At 35.3% G+C, this 23,316-nt stretch overlaps 1 protein-coding gene across 1 annotated transcript in view; it reads left to right on the top strand.

Moving 5' to 3' along the window:
* CBLB (Cbl proto-oncogene B) overlaps positions 1 to 23,316 on the top strand; it is a 208,409-nt gene that overhangs the window by 143,699 nt on the left and 41,394 nt on the right. Inside the window, exons 11-13 of the mRNA XM_061194148.1 lie at positions 12,431 to 12,616; positions 14,173 to 14,538; positions 22,129 to 22,223. Of these exons, the coding sequence (XP_061050131.1) occupies positions 12,431 to 12,616; positions 14,173 to 14,538; positions 22,129 to 22,223 (647 nt within the window). The remainder of the gene's footprint in view (positions 1 to 12,430; positions 12,617 to 14,172; positions 14,539 to 22,128; positions 22,224 to 23,316) is intronic.

Here is a 23,316-nt window from a genome sequence, read left to right as displayed (position 1 = left end):
GAACTGTACAGATGTGGAACATTTTCTGTAGGTATTGAAATATCTAGTATAGATAGATATAATAGAAATAACTAATATCCAGTAGATAATTATATTGGACAGAGCTTTATTAGGTCATTCCTGCAGGTTCTTATTAGAAGCAGCTAGGTCTTGTTGCAAAAGACCTTTTCTTTTAATTTAGTAGCCTAATGGTCTTAGCTTGGTCTGAATATTTGACTGTGATCTAGCACTAAAATCAGCAATCTGTGCCCTGTTTTTGTTTTTCTGTGAGCTAATGATAATTTTACATTTTAAATGGTTATATATTTAAATGATTTTTAAAGTACCTACATAATTTCCTTGATTTTGCATCTTGGCTTGCAAAGCCTTAAATATTTACTATCTGGCCCTTTAAGAAAAACATTTCAGGCCCCAGGTCTAGGGCACCTTAAAGCATTTAAAGAATGTTTATTGAATGCATGGATAATAGGGAATGACAGAAAAGTATTTGAGAAACATACAACAGCTCAGGTAGTTCCAGTGAATGAGGTGGTAATGTTTTCTAGCTAGGAAAAAGGCATTTCAATTTTCTTTACTAAATGGGCTTTCTTCCTTCAGTGATTGCTGTCAGGGGACGGGGAGCCGGGCCTTAAGAGTAATTCTTTCAAGAACTTGGTACACCTTACTGCTTTGGGGAAAATGGAGTTTACCCTATATGAGTTTGGGAAAGGTTGCAGTTTCAGCCTGATTTCCACTGAATGAAGTTGAAGCTTGAGCTTTGCTTCAGTAGTAGCACTGACAATTGAAGGGAATCACTGGTAACATAAAGTGAGCACAGGACATTCAGAGGTGACTGGTGGTTTTCCCTGATCTCTCACGCACTCTCAAACCATGCATGTTGTGTTCCCTCTGGCACACTGGTGAGCTTTTTTTTGAGGGAGCTGAGAGATTTTGACAATGATCTTCTCTTTAGTTGACCCTAAAAAGAGAAGGCTGGTGCTGCTCACAGACATTATCGTCCCAGCAGTCAGCAGTGTCATTTAACAAAGCTTTCACTCAAGTCAGTGTCATTTCTATACTTTCTTATGACAGTTAGAGATTGGAGAAATTTAAAGAACCTGTAATCATTTAAGTTGAGGAATCATATTTCAATTAAATGTCTTTATGTGCACTGATCTGCCTCTAGTCAATTTTAAACAGATTGTGAATTTTATAATATTTCATAAATCACTGCCACTTAACTTTCAATAAAACCTAAATTTTACTGTAGATACAAGCATCAATTCTTTCTGAATAATTGGGAAAAACATTGCTATGGTATATGCTCCCATAATACTTTATAGGTACTTCTACTTCAGGAGTTACACTAAATTGTTATGTTTTATTTAGAGGACTGTCTTCTCCATTAGACTATTAATTCTTAAGGCCAGTGCCAATATCTTATTTATCTTTGTGTTTCCTGGTACCTAGCATTTATTAAGTGAAATAACAAATGCACATGCATGTTCACATGGTCTGTGAGGGCAGTGGCCTGATTTTGTGCATCTTTTTCATTCCAATCTGAAGACTGAGTATACCTGTACAAAATACCAAATTATAGATTCTATTCAGTTCTGTCTTATAGATGAGGCTATGAACAAATATCACAGATCACTTTGACACAATAGCGCTTCTACCTGCTTTTCTTCCATTCTATTTTTTTCAGTCGTTCTGTTGCCTCATTCATTCATTCATTTTAAAAACACTTCATTCTCTCAACTCCACGAGTGACTGTCAGTCATGGTCCAGCAAAAGGAATCAGTTTTCTTTTATCTGCCATTTCAAATACTCGTCTCTATCTTTCTCCTCTTTTATGAGCAGGTTGATGACTATATTGTGAAATTGCTTCTGTCTGTCTTAAGCATATTGCATTCTTTAAATTAGTAATGCTTCCATCATAGCATAGAGAACTGAGCTGTTTGTATATTCCTGTTGCCATGGTGATGTCCTGCAGCTGGAGTTTATAAATAGTAGCATACTGAACATATAGAATATAGTTTTATTGTCTGTTTTATAAGTTTATTTAGTAATGCTAATCGTACAGAAGCAAATAGAACCTATAAATCTATAATACAAGTGTATTGGTTGCCTTTCTAGATATAGGCTATTTTATGAGTTTCACTAGAAGATGTTGCAGGTTTTGCTTGAAATTGTACCATTGCCTGAGTTCTCAAGCTGTCAGAATTTCTAGGATAATTGGATCTGTGTGAGCCCTTAGAGGAAGTCCAGGGTGTGATCGATAAGATCACATCCTTCTCTTTGACTTCAGTCAGATCAAAGCTAAGAAAACATGTCTATTGCTATTCAAAATTTTGTTTCATTTTGCCAAAGGTGTACAGAATCTCAACAGTTCCTTAGCAATTACTCTGATAGAAAATGTTATTCATGAAACACATAAATTACAAACAAATGAAGATTTGATACAAGATGTGTTGACAGGCTGACCTAGTGTATGAACTGAGATTAATTCCTTTGCTCTTAAACATTATATTTTCTTAAAACAATATTTAAAATTTTAATGAATGACCATATAAGAGGAAAAACAGGTTTGACCAGAGGTCAAAGGAATTATTCTTCCTTTATCTTTTTTTATACATTCTCCTAATGCTGCCATCACCAATTAAAATACATATTACTAATTGAAAACTTAATATATCATCTAATTCTTGCTTTTCCTAATAATGTGTGAAGAAAGGATCCATAGTACTCCTGATCCTGAGGAAAGAATTCATGTGTATAGATCACAGTGTTTTTGCAGTGTTCTTAGGCGACTGTTACCTTTTTAATGTGACTTAGATTCCAACCACAGGGCTCAAGTACATGCTGGAGCAGTAAGGACAAAATCTACAACAAAAGTGAAGTTCAAAAATAACAAGGCATTTGAAATGTAGAACATGGTTCTCAAGTATGGGCAGTTCTACCTCCTGAGGGTGTTCAGAAATATGTGGGGACATATTTTGTTGTCACAATGACTGAAAGGTCGAGGGAACCACTGATATTTAGTGGATGGGGTCAGAGATGCAAAACATCCTGCAACCGTGGGACAGTCCCACCTAAGAAGAATTATTCGGACCACATGCCAGTGGTCCTCACCTCTCCTGCTGTGCAACACGGGCAGAGTCGTGGATGACAGTGAGCAATCCAAAGTCACAGGTTCATTGTTTGCCATTTAACTGCATTTTGTTTACTGATTTTCTTAAAGTTCTCCATGCAGAATAGTAGCATTTTCTATATTAGTATGTGAATATCAAAGGAAAAAACTACCTTGTCCAAGTGCAATGTGATGATATAGGGCAGCGGTCCCCAACCTTTTTGGCACCAGGGACCGGTTTCGTGGAAGACAATTTTTCCACGGACCGGGGCCAGGGGCGGTCATGGTTCAGGTGGTAATGCGAGCGATGGGGAGCGGCAGGTGAAGCTTCACTCGCTCGCCCGTTGCTCACGTCCTGCTGTGGGGTCCGGTTCCTAACAGGCCACGGACTGGTACCGGTCCACGGCCCAGGGGTTGGGGACCCCTGATATAGGGGACCTTGAAGACACTGTCACATATTCCTCAAAAATAGTTTGAATATGTAGTAGTTTAGGAGAAGCTAGCACTTGAACTCTTGTACTTAGTTTTGGGTTGGCCTCCTGTGGTGTAGACTGTGAGCTCATGGAGGGCAGAGGCCGTGCCTTGCTCTTCTTTTCATTCTCAGAGACTTGCATAGTGCCTGACCTATGTTATATGCCATTGAGAAAGTTTTGTTTTTCTTTTTTTTCATTGAATGATCAGTGGTGACACTGTTCTTTACTGTTCTTCAGAGAGCTATGGTCCCTGGAGTCCAGCAGCCTGAGTTCATGTTCTAGTTTTGCTACTTAGTATCTATGTGCCTGCATTGGTTATTTAACTCCCTGTGCCTCAGTGACCTTGTCTGTGAAACCCTACCTCTGAGAGTTGAGGTTAAATGAGTTAATGAATGTAAAGCCATTGGAACAGTGCTGGTACCTAGTAAATGTTAAGTATCAGTTGTTATTAACATTATTTTTTATATAGTGTTATTTAAGACTCCTACAATATTGCTGTGCTTCTGAGAATTAAATATCAGTATTTTTGAGATGTCTATGGAAGTATATTTTCTTTTAGATACTATTACCTGTCATTGTTTAGGAAGAAATAGACACCACAACTGGATTGGTTTGGCAAGAGTTGGTTGTATTTCTTTACTGTATTAATGTATACATAATTATGATTACATTACACGACCACATTAAATTTACTGTACAACTATCTTATAGATTTAAAACTCAGAGAAAATGCAACATTGCCAACATGTCTGCTGGCATATTATTTTAAGGACTATGTAATTTAGATAAGCTTACAATAGTCTTATTTTCTACATAAGTGAATTAAAATGATTAAGTACAGGGAACTCTAATCAATACTCTGTAAATGACCTATATGGGAGAAGAATCTAAAACAGAGTGGATATATGTATATGTATATCAACTATACTCCAATAAAAATTAATTTAAAAAAATGATTAAGTATATATTCTCTAAAGTAGGGTGAAGAACTTAGGTAACGAAATAGCAATTGCTTATTGTTCAAAGCAACTGTAACTGGTATTTTGCCAGCAACAGGGCTTTCACATGAGGGCATTTTTCAGTGGCTAAAGTTAATTCCCTTAATTCCCAGGATGTTCTTGTTTCTCAGCCATTTTTATGGAAATATTTCTAAATTATATGTCACTCTTCCCTGACTTCTCAAAATTGGTTATGCAGCTGAATGAACCAAAGGGCATAAGAAACCACTATAATCAACGTGACATACTTCTTCAGGTTTACGTTTTGCTACAGGATTTAAGGGGAGGTTGCACGCAGACAGGGGAAACATAACTTTGAATTAAAATCACATATATATTTGGATTAGAATGCAAAACTCATATAAATGTTTAAAGTAAAATATGAAACTTCAAAAGAAATGTCAGGGTTATAGAAGCTGGTCACAGGCTAGGAGATTATGTCCCTCTTATAAAAGGTACTTCAGGGAGAAGCAGTATAGCTCTATGTAGCTAATAATGTTTAACATTTTAATGGAGAGGGCCCTTGGGGTTATTCCACTTGCGAGGCTGTTTGCAGTTCTTTAAAGTAGACCCTATTGCAGTTTTATTGACCACCTCCCTGTCAAACCTCAAAGAGAAGTCAGCTCTTACTCCGTATGTAAGTTTCTAACCATTTTCCTTCTCTTCATTGCTTCGAATTTGTAGCGTCTAAAAATTTTACCGAAGTTATTAGTGGAATGTCAATAATAATAATAATTTAAAATAGTGAACCTCAGTTTACACACAAATTTAATATCCATATTCTTAGTAAGCTAGCAAGGTGCTTATTCCTTGTTACTGTTCCTAGAGGGAGAAATACAGCAGAATTTTTCCATTGAGATGACTTTTCCTTTTTTTTTTTTGGTTGGTTGGTTTTTGTTTTTGTTTTCTAAGACTGTTAGAGCAGTTTTAGGGTCACAGAAAAAATAGAGGGGAATGTACAGAGATTTCTCATGCACCCCCTGCTTCCACACATGTATAGCTTCCCCATCATCAACATCCCCCACCAGACTGATATGTTTGTCATAATTGATGAACTACACTGACACATCATTATTGTCTAAAGTCCATAGTTTACAGTAGGGTTCACTTTTGGTGTGGTACATTCGTGGGTTTGCACAAATGTATAGTGACATGTATAGTATCATGCAGAGTATTTTCACCGCCCTAAACATCCTCTGTGCTCTGCCTATTCATCTCCCCCACCAAAACCCCCAGCAACCATTGATCTTTTTACTGTCTCCATAGTTTTGCCTTTTCCAGAATGTCCTATAGGTGGAATCATACAGTATTCAGCCTTCTCAGATTGGCTTCTTTCACTTAGGAATATGCATTCAGGTTCCTCCATGTCTTTGCTTGACTTGGTAGCTCATTTCTTTTTAGCACTAATAATATTCCATTGTCTGGACGTGCCACAGTTTATTTATTATCCATTCACCTACTGAAGGACATCTTGGTTGCTTACAAGTTTTGGCAGTTATGAATAAAACAGTTATAAACATCTGTGTGCAGTTTTTTGTGTGAATGTAAGTTTTCAGCTCCTTTAGGTAAACACCAAAGAGCATGACTGCTGTATTGTATGTTACGAGTATGTTTAGTTTTGTAAGAAACCACCAAAGTCTTCCAAAGTGGCAGTAGCATTTTGCATTCCCACCAGCAATGAATAAGAGTTTCTGTTGTTCCACATCCTCATCAGCATTTGATGTTGTCAGTGATCTGGATTTTGGCCATTCAGAAAGGTGTATAATGGTATCTCGTTTTAATTTACATTTCCTTGATGACATATGATATACAGCATCTTTTCATATATTGATTTTCCATCTGTATATCTTTGGTGAGGTATCTGATAAGGTCTTCGGCTCATTTTAAAATCTGATTGTTAGTTTTCTTATTGTCGAGTTTTAAGAGTTCTTTTTATATTTTAGAGAACAGTCCTTTCTCTGATGTGTATTTTCCAAAGATTTTCTTCTAGTCTGTGGCTTGTTTTTTTGTTATTCTCTTGATAGTTTCTTTCACAGAACAGAAATTTCTCATTTTAATGATGTCCAGCTTGCCCATTATTTCTTTCATGGATGGCACCTTTGGTGTTGTATCTAGATGACCTTGTATTTGGTGGTCACTTTTTAGATTTCTCCTATATTATCTTCTAGGCGTTTTATAATTTTGCATTTTACATTTAGGTTTGTGGTCCATTTTGAGTTAATTTTGTGAAGGGTATAATGTCTATGTCTAGATTTTTTTTTTTGCATGTGGATGTCCAGTTCTTCAGCACCATTTGTTGAGAAGACTGTCTTTACTACATTGTGTACCTTTGCTCCTTTGTCAAAAGATCAGTTGACTATATTTTGGGGGATCTATTTCTGTTCCATTGATGTATTATATGTCTATTCTTCTGCCAATACCACAGAATCTTGATTAATGTAACTTTATAGTAGGTCTTGAAGTCAAGTAGTGTCCATCTTCCAACTTTGTTCTTCTCCTTAACTATCCTGTTGGCTATTCTGGGTCTTTTTGTCTCCATCTAAACTTTAGAATCAGTTTGACCATATCTAAAAAATAACTTGCTGGGATTTTAATTGGGATTGCATTCAATCTATAGATTAAGTTGGGAGAACTTTTCTTTTTCACTCCAAGTTTCTCCCTAAATTCCTACATATTGAGACTTCTTGAAGTGTGACTGTGGATAAGTATGAAATGATTGTACTACTCTTACACCATGTTCCTCATATAAGCATTTGTTATCTAAAAGGGAACAATGGTACAGTACTCCAAAATAGACAACATAAATCACTTATACTTATATTACAAATTACACATGAATATGTGTGCATGTAAATGGTTCTGTAATGGATACCTTCTGAATAATATTCTGCATAGGCTATTATTTTTAAGTCTTTTGATTTTGTTATGTTCACAAATGAATATGAGAAGAAGAAGAACCAAGAGGATAGTTAGTAGCAGGAAAATATTAGAATATTTTATTTTAATTCTATTTTATTAGAATGTTTTACTTAGCATATATTTTATGTGATAAAAGTTTTATCAGTCTCCTTCATTAATTTTCGTGCATTTAGAGAAATGTCGTCCTTTTCATCATCCTTATAATACATGTATCTACCTTGCTCAGATATGAAAATTCATTAAGTAAAAATCTTCTTAGAAATATTATAAAATTGACTTTGATTATCTCTGGGATTGTCAGAACTCTCATCTTATTAGTAATTGGAGAGGTTTTCTCTTGTCCTGTTTTTAATAATAGCCTGGCAGGGTTTGAAGTTTCTTACCAAATGTTTTGCCATTTCCATAATAATGGATCTTATTAAGGCTGTTATAAAATCGCTCTTTAAAAAGAATGGATAAAATGAAGAGTGACTAAAATAGAATGAGTCCCTGATTATTATTGGTAATTGCTGAGCATGCTGAGATGGGCTTTTGACTACTTACTTCTTGGGCCTTTTCTCTCAGGATTTTCTGTTAAAATTGCAAATTCAGATTTCTCTATTCCTTATGGTAGTCATTCGCCTCCTATTCTAAGTGCTAAAGAATTCTGTAAATTTTGTCAGAAAAAATAAAGAATAGCATTTATTCATTTCATGAAGCAAAGGGTTTGGAAAAATTGGTGAATATGTAGACATAAAAGAATCAAATGTGGTCTTTAAATTTCTAGAGCACCAGGATTTCAGCTTGTTAAACTTACTTATCAACAACCAGCATTAAAGAACTTAAGAGAAATTGCTAGTTAGACAAATAAGCTGGTGTGATGATAAAACAGGCAGGAATCAAGGCGCCCAGCTTTTGTATTTTGAAAGGCGCGGAAACGAAAAAAGATCATATATTCTGAAGTTCTGAGAGCAAGTGTAATACTAGAAAAAAGTGAGAATTACCTAAAATCAAGATAAAGGAATTATTCAAATCAGCTATCCTATAACTTGAAACTATGATTCCATCCTTCCCAGTTCTTGCGGTTACCTCTATATAAATGATTTTCTTTATATTGTGCAATAAATTCTGTAAAGTTAATTCTGTGTCCACATCCTGGTTTCTGCTTCCTATGCTTTCCTAGTTAATCTTTTCTTAGCTTTCCATTTCCTTGTCCTAATCTAATAGAGTGGACAGATAGAGATGAAGGATGACAAAGAAAGGATTTCATGTAATGCAGTGGCAAAAAGGGTATGATCCTTTTAAGAATCCCTTGATTAATTTGCCTTTTTATTACACTAATTAATTGTATTTATTCTCTAGAAGATTAAAATCAGAAGAGCAGTAGTAAAATCTCTACCATTAAAAAATTAGAAGACAAACTGAGAAAAAATTATTCCCCACAATTGAAAAAGATAGGGGTTCACTATCATAATATATAAAGAGCTCTTTCAAATCAATGAGGGGTAAATAAAAGAATATGGTAGATAATGGGACAAAGAACATAACATGAGTGGGCATGTGAAGCATTGTGTAAGACTTCTCTTCTCCTTAGACTTTCAAATAGGAAGGGAAAAAAATATAATTGGTGATTACTCAAATAAATTAAAAGTGACCTTTAATGTGACCATCTACTAAAAATGTTTACAAATGTTCAGTTAGCATTTGAATTTTACCAGCAATGAAAGTTAATGCAAAGTTTCAGTATTCTAGTTGCAGAATTGTTCACAGAGACAACAAAAAGGCTTCAGCAAGAAAAATGCAGTATTATCTAAAGGGCACTGTTAAGTTTATCTACTCTTACATGGGGATTTTACTATAATTTAGGAGAACTCTGGAAAATGAATAAGCTGTGGTGAATTTAGACCACATGATAAAGATAAAATATTTTTTGTTTCTTCACATACTCTTCACCTATTCTCCATAAAATCCTTCTGACTAAGCCAACTTAGTTACTGTAATGCTTCAAAATGAATTAGTCTTTCGGGAGGGCAGTATAAAATCACCTTGAGAATACAATATGAACTGTTCTTTTTTTTTTAATTTTTATTTATTTTATTTTTGGCTGCATTGGGTCTTCGTTGCTGCGCGTGGGCTTTCTCTAGTTGCGGCGAGCAGGGCTACTCTGTTGTGGTGCGCAGGCTTCTCATTGCGGTGGCTTCTCTTGTTGCGGAGCATGGGCTGTAAGTGCACGGGCTTCAGTAGTTGTGGCTCGTGGGCTCTAGAGCACAGGCTCAGTAGTTGTGGCACATGGGCTTATAGCTCTGCGGCATGTGGGATCTTCCCGGACCAGGGCTCAAACCCGTGTCCCCTGCATTGGCAGGTGGATTATGAATTTTCTTAAGCAAGTTCTGCTTCAGATTACATTCACAAAGCTGTAGAGAGTATGCTTGTCTGGAGGTAACTAGAAGTTCAGGGTTACTTCTGCACCACACACAGTGGTTTGGATGTCTGCCCAAAGATTTTCAATATACCCTTTCAATATCTTAACAGTTCACCCACTTCAAATCAAGTCCATCCCATTATTTAAACACACTAGGAATATGGTAACTGCTTAAATGTTAAATTAGTAGTTAAACCAGAAGTCAAGTTCTAATGATGATGGTGGGCTGCTGGCTCTGTCAGGATTCTCCTTCCTGTTCCAGGTAATTAGGGAAGTAGGCAGGGAGTTGTGGAAGAAAAGTGCTTGGAGGAGCATAGGTCTTTGCAGTAAATGCAACAAGCAGTGAAAAATTTCTCTGCAAGTAACTGAAACAGTGCAGTGCTATGTGTTCTCTGTATATCGATGTAAAAATTATTTCTTTACAGGATAGGAACCATGTGGATAGCTTTGCTTCTTGAGTCTTTTTTTGTAAAGAATAATAACCAGATCAATAAAGGATTTTTACCAGGTAACATTTTTTCTAGTTCTCAGAGAATGTAATTTACCCTTAATGGGAATTGTGGAGAATTAGATGTCCTGTGACATCTCCTGATCTGATTGCTACGAACTGTGATGCACTTAGTTTGACACAAGGAGTTTTTTCTGTTCTGTCCGTGATCATTTTTGGATTGGTATTACTCTGTAAGGTTCAAATTCATGACCATGTGAGGCTCCATGACTTTTGGGGTAAAAGTCATGTTATTTTATTAAGAATACTGGCTGCATGAAAATCAGCTTATGACTCTACAGTTTCTGCTTTTTCTCCTTCAGTTAAGTAGGTAAGAGATATAAAAAAGAATCATGAAATTAATAAGAAAGGGGTCTTAAAATTTACATGTGAAAGTGCATCTGAATTTATTGACCTATTTTAAGTTATTTGGCATCTATTGAGAGAGACAAAGAATTGACAGTCTAGCAATGTCGTGGCAATATTCAAGTATACCTGAAGTATGGTCTAGAAGCTTCTGCTTAGACACTCAAATTTATTTTTAAAAAGCCTTTACCAGGGGAAGCATAAGTCCCCACTCCTTTAGTGTGGGCTGCACATGGTAACTTCCTGGCAAAGAGTACAGTAAGGAAAATGGAAGAAAAAGTAAGTAACTTTATCGTGTAGAAGCCTTGACAGTCAATACCTCAGCCAGGTAATCAAGGTCAACATCAACAGTGATGAATCACATTGATAGTGTAGACCCTTGACGTGATGTGGTTAAAGTGTTACTTTACCAACATGGCCTTCCTTCCAAAAACACATAATGCTAGTCTAATCATGAGAAAAGCATCAGACAAACCACAATTTTAGTAAATTAGAAAAAAAAGACCTTACATGACGTAACTAAGTGTGGACATGAACACAAATTTATTATCACATCTCAGTTAAGGACAGAATGGCTAAATCTTTCTCACTATTGCTAGAGTTGAAATTAAATTGTCAGTTGACATTGACTACTCTTACAAAGGTAAGTAACGTTAGGGGGAAATGGCTTAAAAACAAGCTTAAAACTCCATATAAATACTAGCACTAGGAAACAGATGAATATCAAAGCATGCTAGATTAATGTAGTAGGTATAAAAATTAAGCCTAGGTCTCCAAAGAGGTAGGTAGTAACTTAGTCTTGAAAAGGAAACTGCTTGATATTTCAGAACAGAATATTGTGATCCTAAGTGAGGCTATCTGGTTAATTAGGATGGCTTTTATATCAAATAGGAATCAGGTTATGTCAAACACACACACACACACACACACACACACACTCTTCTGAAACAGAAAGGGTTACACACATACATACAAATCAAAATACTTGTTGATGGCTTTTTGGTGCTCTTTTATCTACCAGATAACATGGAAACCCTGTAATAGCATAGAAATCTATCAGATTTTTAAAGGTACAGACTTTCCTAGATTTAATTGTTTTTAAAGAAGAACATTTAACTTGAGGATTTATTTTCCATGTGAAGGCTTGGGGGAAAATATCTGGTCTTAAACCTGTTTATTTTAAATACACAAATTTTTAAAAAACCTTGTCTGATTTAATTGGTTTGTAGGAAAGTAGATTATGCACTGGATACGTATTTTATATGGAACAAAATGATTTCTAAGTCCTAGAATGTACTATAAACCCAAAGACCTAAGAAAATTCTATAATACAGATAACCAAGAGCAATGTGCATTACTGCATTGCATGTTTCTCATAAAATGTAGACAGGTTTCTAGAAGAATGCCTGCATTTGATTGTCTTTAAACTACCCTTTTGCTGGTTTTTTCCTAGGCCCTTTCTACAATATGTACGAGAAACTAATCCGTTTATTCTTTACATAATACTGCTCTTGAGGGACAGTGTGAGCTCTTTCCATCTACTAATCAGAGTAAACTAAGTGAGTTTATTTTAACAGATGTGCAATGGCAGATACATTCTCAAAACCAAATGTCTTAAGAACTGAAAGGTATGTACTTTACACGTCAAATAAACATCATTCTCTTTTTATATTCTAGTGCACTGACAGGCAGAATTCCCCAGTCACGTCACCGGGATCCTCTCCCCTTGCACAGCGAAGAAAGCCACATCCAGACCCTCTCCAGATCCCACATTTAAGCCTGCCACCAGTGCCTCCTCGCCTGGATCTAATTCAGAAAGGCGTAGTTCGGTCTCCCTGTGGCAGCCCAACTGGTTCACCAAAGGTAAATCAATTTTATTGGAAACATAGATAATAATTTTATGTGATGATTATTGATTGCTCAGGTTTTAAAAATTCCGTTACTCATATTTCTTATGCTCTTGTTTACGAACACCTTTGATGGGTCTCTCGTTTTGTTTATAGTGAGTCCACTATCATATTCCTTGCTTTATTGCTATAAAAGTTACATAATTATTCAGAGAGAGCACATGTCTGTAACAGCCCCCTGATTTGCTAAAATAAACAGCAGAGTAAGTATAGTTATTCTGTAAAATGGATTTAAAAGGTCATTATATGTATTAAAATAAATTGCATGCTCTTATTAAATGATATTTTACACTCATTTTCATAGTGTCTTGACAAGAAAAATATTATGGGAGTATATTTGCCTAGGGCTTAAGATGTGATAGATTATCACCCATGTTTCAGGGTGACTCAGAAGAGGGAATTATATGTACCTTTTATACCTGAAGGAATTAATTACCAAGAACTACAGTATTTGCAAAGTAATTGCATTACTGTTTAATATTAAAGACATAATTCTATTTGTACATCTAAGCCCACAGTTTTAGTTCTGTGCAGATTTTTTTCCAAATTTGAAAAGGGAATATTTTGCTTTATTAAATATAAGATTTTAAATATTAATCCCATTCGGTAATATGCGTTATGGTCTAAAACTATTTGGAAGCACAGTATTTTAATAGTATTGGACTTCTCTACATTATAATTAACATGGTTTTAAGATCCTATTAAGACTTTTTAGGATGTTATTTAGTCAGAATTATGTAAACACACATTTCTTCGCTAATATTTTCAAACAATAAAAGCACAAATCATTCATCAGATGAACTATGTAAATGAAAATAAAAACTGTGAAAGTCACATAGATTCAATTCAGGAGCTTATTCCTTCATATTTCCACATAAGAATCAGACTGATTTTTTTTTTTTTTTTAAGATCCATAAAACTCAAGTAAGGTCTGTAAATAATGCTGCTCTATTATTTGTGAATTTTCACTATTCTGGTAATAACTGTTAAAGAACCGGAGCACATTTCTCCCTTGTCACTTGCTCTGTATTATAGAGGTGAACACAAAAATAACAAAACCAACATTTTCAGTCTTCCAAAGATATTACAAATCAAGGTGCTCTTTTAAAAAGTAAAACAACAACAACTTTGATGGTTTCTGCTGTCTCTCCTAAATCACAGAAACATGCAAATAAAATAATTAATGACTCATTATTATTTTAATGTCAACCAGTCAAAATCACTATATAATTTTGATATTCTGCTACGTTTTCCTGTAGTCCTTACAATCCTAACATTTGAGTTTACATATTCATTTTCTACAAAGAAATCTTAATGAGATATATTTGAGTTTTTCATTAATTTTTTAAACTTTCATTAGTTGGTGATAAAAGAAACTCATTAAAAGATGGCACAGGAATCTAATAAAGCCCTACTATGGCTTAGAAAACAAAAGCAATAGTATACTAGTCTGGAAGTCATTTCAGTGCATGGAACCTCTTTTAATTTCTTTTTCCTCTTGTGTTTCTTTAGTCTTCTCCTTGCATGGTGAGAAAACAAGATAAACCACTCCCAGCACCACCACCTCCCTTAAGAGACCCTCCTCCTCCTCCACCTGAGAGACCTCCCCCAATCCCCCCTGACAATAGACTGAGTCGTCACTTCCTTCACATGGAAAGTGTGCCTTCCAGAGACCAGCCGATGCCTCTGGAAGCCTGGTGCCCTCGGGATGTGCTTGGGACTAATCAGTCAGTGGGATGTCGCCTCCTAGGGGATGCCTCTCCAAAGCCTGGAATCACAGCGAGTTCAAATGTAAATGGAAGGCACAGTAGAATGGGCTCTGACCCAGTGCTTATGCGGAAACACAGACGCCATGATTTGCCTTTAGAAGCAGCCAAGGTAAGAAATACTCAAAGCTGAAGCTAAATAATCTGCTTATAGTCTTCTGATAAGAGGTAGTATAAAAGGTTGAGTGGTGTTTTTTTCACCTAGTGTGACACTTCGCTGCAGGTCTTTAATTATCTGCAAATTATAAATAATCAGAAGCTCATTAAAACTTGAAACTAACAGAAGTCAGGAAGAAGGTTCTAAGTAATGATTTAATTTTCATATGAAGACACCAATTTGCCAGAGATTTAGTTCACCTTCCCTTATTTCATCTGCAAAATTTTTTCCTATTAATGTTGTCAGTGGGAGACTCAGCAGTCTTTTTTATTTAACTCTCCTACTTCTATCTAATTTTTTTAAAAAGTTGTATGATTATAGCATATCATCAATCAGTCATTGGAGTTATTGTTGCCTGGGACAGCACACCTTAGGCAGCCAGGTAGAATGAACTTCTCACATACATAAAAACAACAGGTCCAGTTCATTGTTGGAAAGCAAGGTCTTTCTCTATAAAACTGAAAGACTCACACATGTTGAGTTCTAACATGAAGGATATTACCACTGTCATTTATATGTACAGAAAAGAATTTAAGCATACGGGGAACCGAAGAGGCAGCAGCCGAAATCATTGAGTTTCGAACCCTCAGTGGGCCCCTGGCAGAGCTGTCCTGTAATGTTTCCTGGTATTTGTGTCCATGACATTTTTGACTCAGATCAGATCGTCACCATCTTCCTTCAGCTGAAGGAGGCTTTGCCTCTTTTGAAGACTGTAATATTTAAGTGTTCCCATCTCTTTTGATCTTAAGTTGTTATTTTAGGGGAGTAGACTATTCCTTCAAAATAATAGTGTGTAGTTGGTGAGTTAATCAAGAAACAAAGAAGTGTGAAGAATGACATGTAGTAAATTCCTGTATGTGTGTACACACATGCGTGCACATGCACATGTGTGAAGGAAAACTCTGTATAAGATTTAATTATTAGTGATATTCTAGGGTAGCCAGGATAGCAAGAGTCAAAACTGTCTACTCAGGCCCTCAAAACACAGGGGAAGAGTGGTGGTGGTTTGCCGTAACTCTTTGTTAGTCCCTTGTTGGTACCTGCAGGCTTTCATCTATTATAAATATGAAGATCTGTAAAGGTTTTCTTCAAGGTCATGCAAAGGTGATGTAAATGGAAGAGAAAGCACTTATAAAAGCATTTTTATAATGTTCTCTGAAAATGGAGAGCTTATCTTCAAAAGTATGTTTCTACAACCTAGAATCTTGATCAGAAGGACCTGCCTTTTTTTTTCCAGTGATTTTTTTCTTCCCTTTAGTCTCTATTACTTTTCATTCATACGTGATCACACTTGCCTTAAGGAGAGTGTTCAGAAGAGCTCCAACATGAATGGTTATACCTTAGCAACATACTACAATTTATTTCCTGAATGGACTTCAGAAATACTTAAAATATAATAATTATCTTAGGCAATCCATTGAAGACCTCTTGTTTCAGGGTTCTTCTTAGATAATATGTTATACAGTCTTAGCACTAAATAAACCTGCCCTTCTAAGCCCTAGAATACAGGCTATTAATTTTTGTATGGATGGTGGTTGTTTTAAATTGGGGTTATAATTTCTTAGGTTATAGGTATGAAATTTTATTTTTATTATATTAACTATAGGTATGAAGTATTAGTAGTGATTTCAGTTATAAAGATTCCTTTACATGTTTTCTATGTGAACTTTCATGTCCTGATCATTGATACATGTTAATATCCCAGAGAACATTGAGTAAAGTGCAAAATTTATGTCTTATTGAAAGCTGAATTTGTTTAGTTCTATCTAAATTAGGCTCATTAAAATTCATGAAGGTCTAATCTCATATGTTGTGTGTATTAGCATTGCAATGCTTATATTCTCAAAGTTAACTTCAAGTTACAACTAGATTAATATTTTAACCAAAATTAGACCAAATTTAACCAAAACATTTTAACCAAAATTAGACCAAATTTAACCAAAATATTTTAACCAAAATTAGATTTCTCATTTCAGTATAGTTGTTTGACTTTTAAGGCAGATTATAAAGAAGGATTTATACATAATGTATTAAATGCTATAAAACAGACCATGTCTCCCCTTATTCTCCTCTTTTATTGTCTTTTGAAGGGAAAATGGGTCCACTTCAGTAGACCACAAGGTATATCACAACTGACATAAAGTAGAAAAAGCCCAATTCCTCTTCTTATTTTACTGTTGGGAGACTTAGAGGCTAGCTTCAACCGATGGAAGACTGCGTCCATCTAGGATCCTGTAATTCTCAGTCTCTGCATGATCCTGGGTTGGAGTTTGTTTCTTAACTTACATCTCTGTAGTTCCTCAATCCAGATTGATTTAATTACATATTTGTATGCACTTTCTACATACAAGACTCTCCTAGTGTTCAGGATAACCAGAATCCCAATGTTCTCTCCCCTTACAAATTTAACAAAATGTTTTTATAGAAGAGGAACTGTTTAACTCCTTTAGGCAGAAGTAAAAATGATAAGGCAAACCTGATCGCTACATTTTAACAAAACTAAAAATCTGATCAACATAAATCCACCAGGCTCTGGAATCAGACCTGAGTTTTAACCTCCTGCTCTAGAATTCACTGGCTTTGTGGATGCAAGCAACTTACTACATCTATGCCCCCAATTCCACTTATTTCCCTTACTTTATGAAATGAAATAATAATGGGACCTAGGTTTCTAGGAGAATAGTTACCCTCTAAATTCTAAGCCCCCATACCCCTTGGTTATGGAATAAAACCAAACTAGATGTGGAGTCTTAGTATAAGTTGTAACAGTTCATTTTCATTTAAAATAGTTGTCCTTATTTTTTTTTTAATTTAAGACCCAAATCATTATCTCTTTCTCCTCTTCCTCTCTGCTTTTATTTAGCATAGTGCCTAATGAATACTCCGCAAACACTCAATAACTGAGTTGCTGAGTTATTACAGTTAGGTTGATGACAGAGGCGAAAGAGTATATGCATGCTGGGGTTGGAGGTGGGCAGGGGTAGGGCAGGAAAGGGCTTGGAGGAAGAAGATGTCTATGGTATACTAGGAGCGTAGACAGTTCTTTTAATGTATTTTTCCAGCACTGGCCTTCAGCCAAAGGTAAAATGTAACTTTCTTGTTTAAAATAGGATTTTTTACTCTTTTAGAATAGTAGTCATTTTCTATAGATAGATCACATATTCACAATAAGAGGGAAACAAGGGAGAAGTGTGGAAGAAGAAGGGGAAATGATTGTGATTTAAAAAGACTTGTATATTAATGAAAATGCTAAGTGTTAAAATATATTCTCACCCTCCATACCTAGTGTGTAGTCTTTAAAATTTTTTTTTTTTTAATGTTATCATGGGAATAAAGGGTATAGGGATTTAGATACTTGGAGGCTGATGTGTTATCTTCACATAACCCGTCAGTCTCTCCAAATGTAAGCATATACATTTTTGTGTCAAATAGTAACAACTATCGTTCAGACTTGTTTTCATTAAAGGAAATATCTCAAATTAAACATCATCTGCCCATTTGAAAGATAAGAAAACTTAGATGAGTACTAAAAGTTTAACATTAAGTGTACATATGTAATACCGTAAGGGGAATTCATGAAACTAAACATTCTATAAATAGGGTGAGGACTTTGTTGTGTGTCCTCTGTCAGTGTGCCAGTTCCCATCGTCCATTAGAACCATTTGCCCTTTTTATTTGCATCTTCCCTAGATAAATGGTAAGGGAAGCAAGGATAAATTAAATTCTAATTACTCTATTTGCTAACTGTAAAGAGCTCTAAGGAAAAAAGTCCTCTAATTCATAATTAAAATGAAGTGTAAGAATTTTCTGTGACTTTCATTTACTCCCTTTTCTCTTCTCCCTCCCACCTAGCATAATCAAGTTAGCTAAGGTGATACTTTACTTTTAAACATGAACCTGAAAGCTAAGAGTTGTTAGGTTTATTTACCTTGTTTTATTTTATTGGTAAGAGATTTCTTTCCTATAGGACTGTTTCCATTCCCTCAAATTCTAGCCACATTATAAACCTGTTCCTTAATTAATACTTTGTTGGCTAGATATTTATTTATTGTTGTCGGTTTGTTTGTTTTAATTATTTTATTGCACTAAAATGTTTTAAAATATCATTGGAGACTTGAAATGTATCTCCTTATATCTAGATACTAACACTGTGTCCAACTATCTTTATTTGTTCCTCTTAAAAGATTAAGAATGCTACTGTTTCTTATGTGATAAAAACAATCTCTGACTTGTTACTTCAAGTGACATTATTCTAAAATGACCTTGTGTACAATAATCTGTTGAAGATGTTGCTAGATAAATACATAGAATGATTCCTCTTTTTGAGATTGTGGCTTTTGCTATTTTGGTGGAGAGGCACATGTTTATAAGAATGAACTTAAACTTATCTATGAACCTCAGGTGTTGTCTTTCAGAAAATAAGTCCTCTGTGTACACAGGTTTCATTTTTAATCTAATGTTGCTGAAGGATAAATTATAGCGATATTTTTGGTGTAATGTATGTGTGGGCTTACATGTGTGGGATGGGGGAAGGGGGTTGTGTTTGGGGTTTTGTAATTAAAAATATTTTTCTTAATTGTGCTAAGATTATCACAATTGTGTTTGTTTTCCCTACATCTCAAGGGTCCCAAATGCTTTAACCTTAATTTTTAGACAATATCTGAATCATAAGAAGATATTTCAAACTTAAAAATTAGGATGAAATGTTATCTTGAGGCATGTGAAAAATACTAATCCAGGGTAACCTAGAGTAACCTAGAGTTTATAATAAACTTTGTGATAACTCAGATTATACTTCTTCCACAGGTAGTATAAATTCCCCTTAATGTATTCTTATTCCTTCAGCCTCTTTCAGTTAAATGAGTAGGATGTTCAAGACACTGTGGCGAATACAAAAGAATCAAGCACAGTCTAGTGAGGATGAGACAGGTATATAATTAAGGGATGAGGCATAGGAGAAGCATCCAGAATATATAATGCGGGATGCCCTAGGGGAAGAAACATTCCAATTGAGAGGCAGTGTAAAAGAAGGAATAAAGAAAGCTTCATGCAAGAGGGATCTGTAGACATTAAAAGATCAGTAGGTGGTGGTGTTGTAGACAGGACAGGAAGGAATAGCATGGAAGTGGGAAGGTAAGCACAGTGCAGGAAGTCAATTTCGGACAGACTCTAGGGCATACAGAGAGAGTAAGTACGGTAGGTAGAACTATGGCAATATAAACTGAAAGCAGTTACGGAGTGGAGTGTCTCATATTCTATACTAAGTTATCTTTAACTTGGTAGACAAAAAAGAGCTTTGAAAACTTTTTTGGCAGAGGAATGATAGGATCAGAATATTTAAGTTGGTAGCATGTCCAATGGAATTGTGGTAAATTTGCAACAGTGAACTAGGAAGGCAGAAGAAAAAGACGTTTCCTTAGTTGAGAGTTTAAGAAGGCCTGAATCAGTGAGATTTCAGTGTGAACTGCTTCAGTTGATACTACCAATCTACACATTTGAGGAACTACTGTTTTCTCCTATTTGCAAAAGGCTTTGCAGATTTCCAGAGGACGTAAAATATTTATTTTTGGCTCAAAAAGTTGTGACTTACTGCAGTCTCTAAAGTAGTTTTAGATAAAATGATTTTGTCTAATGAAACGGATGCAGGTGGGAACATGGAGTTCAGAATGAAATAATCGTAAATCTTGTCATCCAGCCACTTTAGATGAACAGAAACATGAATGTCATTTTAGTACCTGCATTTTTAGGTCCTTTAGACACATGTATGTATGCACATATGTATAATGTAAGTCAGTCAGCAGTCAATGTTCATTTGAGCACTACTGTGTGTAAAGCATTGAAGGAATGTCCTATAAAATGAGGAAATCAGAGTCTTTGTCCTGAAAAAGATTCATGTAGAACTAATACAACAGAAATTGTTATTCCCATAGCTCCCTTTTATTTTATAATTGCTGAAATTTTACTAGGTATCAACAGTATATTAGATACTTGCTCCTATTAAAACAAATAATTGCATATAAACCCATATTACATTTCCCAGAATGAATTTTAAATGTGTTTATGACAGAAACATCAAGGAGATTTGATTGCAGAAATCATACATTGTATCCATTCTGGCAACAATTGCACAGGACTCAAATTAAGGATGACTTTATATGCCCATTATACAATGAGCACTTGTGGTTTGACACATATTATTTGTTGGTTAAAAGGGATTTTTTTATGTTAGAGGTTTTCGTTGAACTGTACAATAATTAATATGTACTGAGACATTTCTTTTCTCTAGCAAAATCGAAAAAACTCTGCCTTGTTCTGTTATTCGGTCCATAGTCAGAAACCCTAAGAGATATTTTTGTCATAGTGTATCTCTAGTGTATTGAATCTAATGAGAAATCAAAGCTATAGCACAGGACTTATTTTTAGAGTGATACTTTAATGCTGTAAAATTTATATTGTGTAGCTTTAAATAGCAAACATTGATATATTTCAAATGGATTCTTTAAACATGTTCCTTTTCTTAAGTTGGTAGGGAAGGATATGGCCTTTTCCATTTTGCACTCTAAAGCTTCAACACCATTTTAGAACTGAGGGGTGAAAAAAGAAATTGGCAGGTCATTGATTGGGTTATCTAGAACTATTCAAGTTACATCACATCCTTTTTGCCACAAATCAGCCTACACCTTTTAAATATGAACTAGTAAAGAGTTTGGGAAAGAGCTTCATGATAAAACCCTAATGATTAAAGGTCTTAAAATATGTTTAATCTGTCTTTGCAAAGTTACTCTTTTTTTCTTTTAAGTTGCTTTCATTTCAAGTTGTTGGATTAGTTAAGAGCAGTTATTCAGACAGTTCCCATATGTAACTGAGCAATCTGGAAACCAGAATTTCCGAATTCTGAGTAAACACTGGCTCTCTGTGGTACCTTATGAGCAAGGTAACAATTTTGGTTTGTGTTGTTCACACACCAAAAATTATGTTTAAAATTGCTTGCACTCTGAAAGCCAGACCAGGTCTCTAGTTACCGGTAGTGCTGAAGCTTCGGCCTTGAAAGAACAAAGGCATTTCTGATTATACTCATGTATTGTTTTATCAAGAAGTTTAGAAATGTTCTGTTAACCCCAGAGAGATATAATTTAGAACACTTTTATTTGGGAGGAATTGAAATAAGAATTGCACCAGTGCTGCTTTTTTCTTTATTGAATCCTTACAGAGAATGCTAACTTTTCAATAAAAACTGATGTTTGGGGACTTTTACTATTTATGTAGCTATCTATATGATTTAGAGAAATTATAGCATTTCCTCTCAATATGTTTAAGAATCAGGTTGTATTTTATTTTTTCACATAAAAAATGGTGCTACTTTCGGGTGGTGGTAAATAATCACTATGGTGCTCCTAACTCCGAAGTAAATTATATGATATTTCACTTGTTCAGATAAACTGAAATTATATATTCTCTTCAAAATTATAGATTGTCTAAGAACTGCTATTGTTTTAAGGTCCTCCAGAAGTTAAATTCTAAACTAACCCTTTGATGTCCTTTCAGGTCTTTTCCAATGGTCACCTGGGAAGTGAAGAATATGATGTTCCTCCCCGGCTTTCTCCTCCCCCTCCAGCTGCCACCCTTCTCCCCAGCATCAAGTGAGTTTTACTGAATTTGGAGATCAATTTTCCATGCATAAAGTTGTTATGAAGAGTGGTTTTGAGGTTCTCAGTACAGAAAGTACAGGGGTGAATATGCATCAATAAAAATGAACCAGCCGGATTTTTAAACTAAAGTACCAGAAATCGAGATCCTTTCTGATTCTTTGCTGATAACTACAGCATTTTTGAGACTTACCTACACTCTGAGATTACACATAAAGCAACAGAGAAAAAGCTAAGTCTTCCCTGCATCCAAGAAGAGGCTCAAATAGCACAATGAGCTCTCCTTTCCAATTCATGTCTCTTCCTTAGAGGTATCACATTTATCCCACTACCCAGTTTGACATCATAAAATAATCTTTGGTTCCTCCAGTTTTCTCATTTCTCAAATCCATTCCGCCACTAAGTCCTGTTGATTGTTCTTTTAAAGTTTTTCATATTCAGCTAATCTTCCCCATTGCCCTGGTTCTGGCTTACAAGGGGACAACTGAAAGAGCCTTCTACCTGATCATATGATATGATCTCAGAATGGAATATCAATGGATTTTAAAGCTAGAAAAATGAGTTAAACTAGGTGTCTCATTTGAAAAAATGGGGACACAAGAAGCATATCAGACAGTTAAGGGATAGTGTCTATCCAAATCAAACCTGGATAAAACCAAGTCTCCTGATGGCCATTTTCCTACTCTGTATTAAATCAGGCTGCCTGTCTTTCCTCCAGTATATTTTATTCAGGTAGCTGATTTAATTTAAATTCTGCTTTCCCCAGATCACTTTCCTACTCAAAGCCCAACATTGTTCTTTCTTTCCTTCTAAATTAATTCTATGCTCTCCTGCTATCCACAGAATTTTACCCACTTAAAATATCGTTCAGGAATTCCTAATGCTTGCCCTCTAATCTTGTCTTGATTTTTTTTCTGGTTTTATGAGTCTTTCATGCTGTTCCTTCTGTGCACCAAGTTTTCAGAATCTTTATTCTAAAGATCCATGTCTCAGGCTCTATTTCTGTATGAAAACTTCTGTGACTTCAGTCATAATGATGGTAATAAGACTGATTCTCTTCCTCCTCCTAGAGTTTATTTTCTACACA

The sequence above is a fragment of the Eubalaena glacialis genome, chromosome 6 (assembly GCF_028564815.1).
Source record: "Eubalaena glacialis isolate mEubGla1 chromosome 6, mEubGla1.1.hap2.+ XY, whole genome shotgun sequence".
Lineage (NCBI taxonomy): Eukaryota > Metazoa > Chordata > Mammalia > Artiodactyla > Balaenidae > Eubalaena > Eubalaena glacialis.
The sequence above is the reverse complement of the archived record's forward strand: the minus strand, read 5'-3'. Positions and strand labels throughout refer to the sequence as shown.